The sequence below is a fragment of the Sinocyclocheilus rhinocerous genome, unplaced genomic scaffold, assembly GCF_001515625.1.
Source record: "Sinocyclocheilus rhinocerous isolate Xijiao unplaced genomic scaffold, SAMN03320098_v1.1 scaffold478, whole genome shotgun sequence".
NCBI lineage: Eukaryota > Metazoa > Chordata > Actinopteri > Cypriniformes > Cyprinidae > Sinocyclocheilus > Sinocyclocheilus rhinocerous.
In genome coordinates, this window is record NW_015651483.1 from 842,545 (window position 1) to 844,069 (window position 1,525).

Below are 1,525 nucleotides of genomic sequence, written 5' to 3' on the forward strand. Positions count from 1 at the left end.
CATTTCAGTGGCGGAAACAGGTTTCCATTGCAGACAGCACAAAAGCATGGAAATATAATTTTCCCTCCAAGCTCAATTTTTTTTCTACTACTATGTCCACTTAGGGGCTCCATACAATTCACAAACACAACATGTTTTTTCATTTAAATAGTCAAGGCACAGGGCAGTGGAATTTAAAAAAAAAAAGTTTTGGAAAAAAAAGTTGGACTTTTTGTAACTTGAGCACTGCCTTTTTAGAACGGTAAACGCTTCAAAAGAAGCGAGTGCACAACAGTTAAACACGTCTGTTTTAATGCGTTCTGTGTGAACAAGACCAAAGAAAATGTTCTGATAGGCAGTGTTTTTGTCATTGTCGAGTCTTGCTTGATAAATGGCTTCTCACTGTAATCCTGTCAAATCATGCCTGAATTGAAGACACCTCAATTCCAACGCAATGAATCAGATCAGATGAGATGCCCTTTAAAATCACTTTATTTAAATGCAAGATTATTTCACAGTCTCCCAATGGAAAGCCAGTGCTGACTTGTTTAGGGAATAGATATTTACAAATAAATATAACAAAAAAAAAACAGTCAGTAAAATAATAGGATTAAACCAAGTGTACAGGTGTGTTCAGGTCACCTTCAGCAAGTCAACCAAATCATCATCACACACAACTATTACATTACTGACCAATACAAGCTGTTAAAATTACACCAGTGAAGATAACTACAATTTTTACATAAACCATTTTACAAGCATGATAAACTGTTCATGATAAACTTCATATCAAAATAACCAACTCAACAGAATTAACCAGTCAATTAAAACTTTGTAGCCAAATATGCAAAAAACATTACAGCAGGTAATAGCAGCAAATATTAAGTAACATTATGCCCAATGTTTTCTCCATGTTAAAACTTACAGGAGTCATACAAACAGATGATGACATCACAGGCATGGCGCAGCGTAACGTCATCAGGTTTCCTGTTTGGCCCCACCCACCTGAGAAAACAGTATTTCATAGACCTACCTATGTTGGAAATGGATCCAGTTGAATTGTTAAACATGGGTAGCATGGTATAAGCAGAACGGCTCTAATGTCTAATTAACTATTAAGAGGACATCGAAATACCACCAGAATGCAGAGCTAAAATTTTGAATCAATGTTTCATTGCGTATAGTAAATCTTGAATTTACTGAATGCATATACAACAAAATAACCATTGTGTTTGTGCGCATACAAGAGATTGGTCTGCACCAGTGTTGTGCCTTCATTTTGAGAGCTTGATACGTTGAGTTGTCGTACACGCACAAATTTAACTCTGCCCCTGTTTGTTATGTTTCCAGACCCTGCCAAAACAGGCAAATACAGTGGGCAGCCCAACCCTGTGCAGCGCCCCCTCTGGTACGGAGGAATGACAGCAGAAAGATGAGGGAAAGGAGGGAGGAAGCGTACATCATGCCTCTAACCTCCCAGCCAGACACTAGCGATACCGCAGGATCACAGGAACTGCAAAAAAAAAAAAAAAAAAAAAAAAAAAAA

General features: G+C 37.6%; 1 protein-coding gene across 3 annotated transcripts in view; it reads right to left on the bottom strand.

The window, feature by feature from the left end:
- Positions 1-459: 459 nt before the first annotated feature.
- The window catches only part of LOC107712870 (vesicle-associated membrane protein 4-like), a 14,812-nt gene continuing 13,746 nt past the window's right edge, over positions 460-1,525 (bottom strand). For all 3 annotated transcript variants that reach the window (XM_016518239.1, XM_016518237.1, XM_016518240.1), the window contains one exon: positions 460-1,492. In XM_016518239.1, coding sequence (XP_016373725.1) covers positions 1,467-1,492 — 26 coding nt within the window. In that variant the 3' untranslated portion in view covers positions 460-1,466. The remainder of the gene's footprint in view (positions 1,493-1,525) is intronic.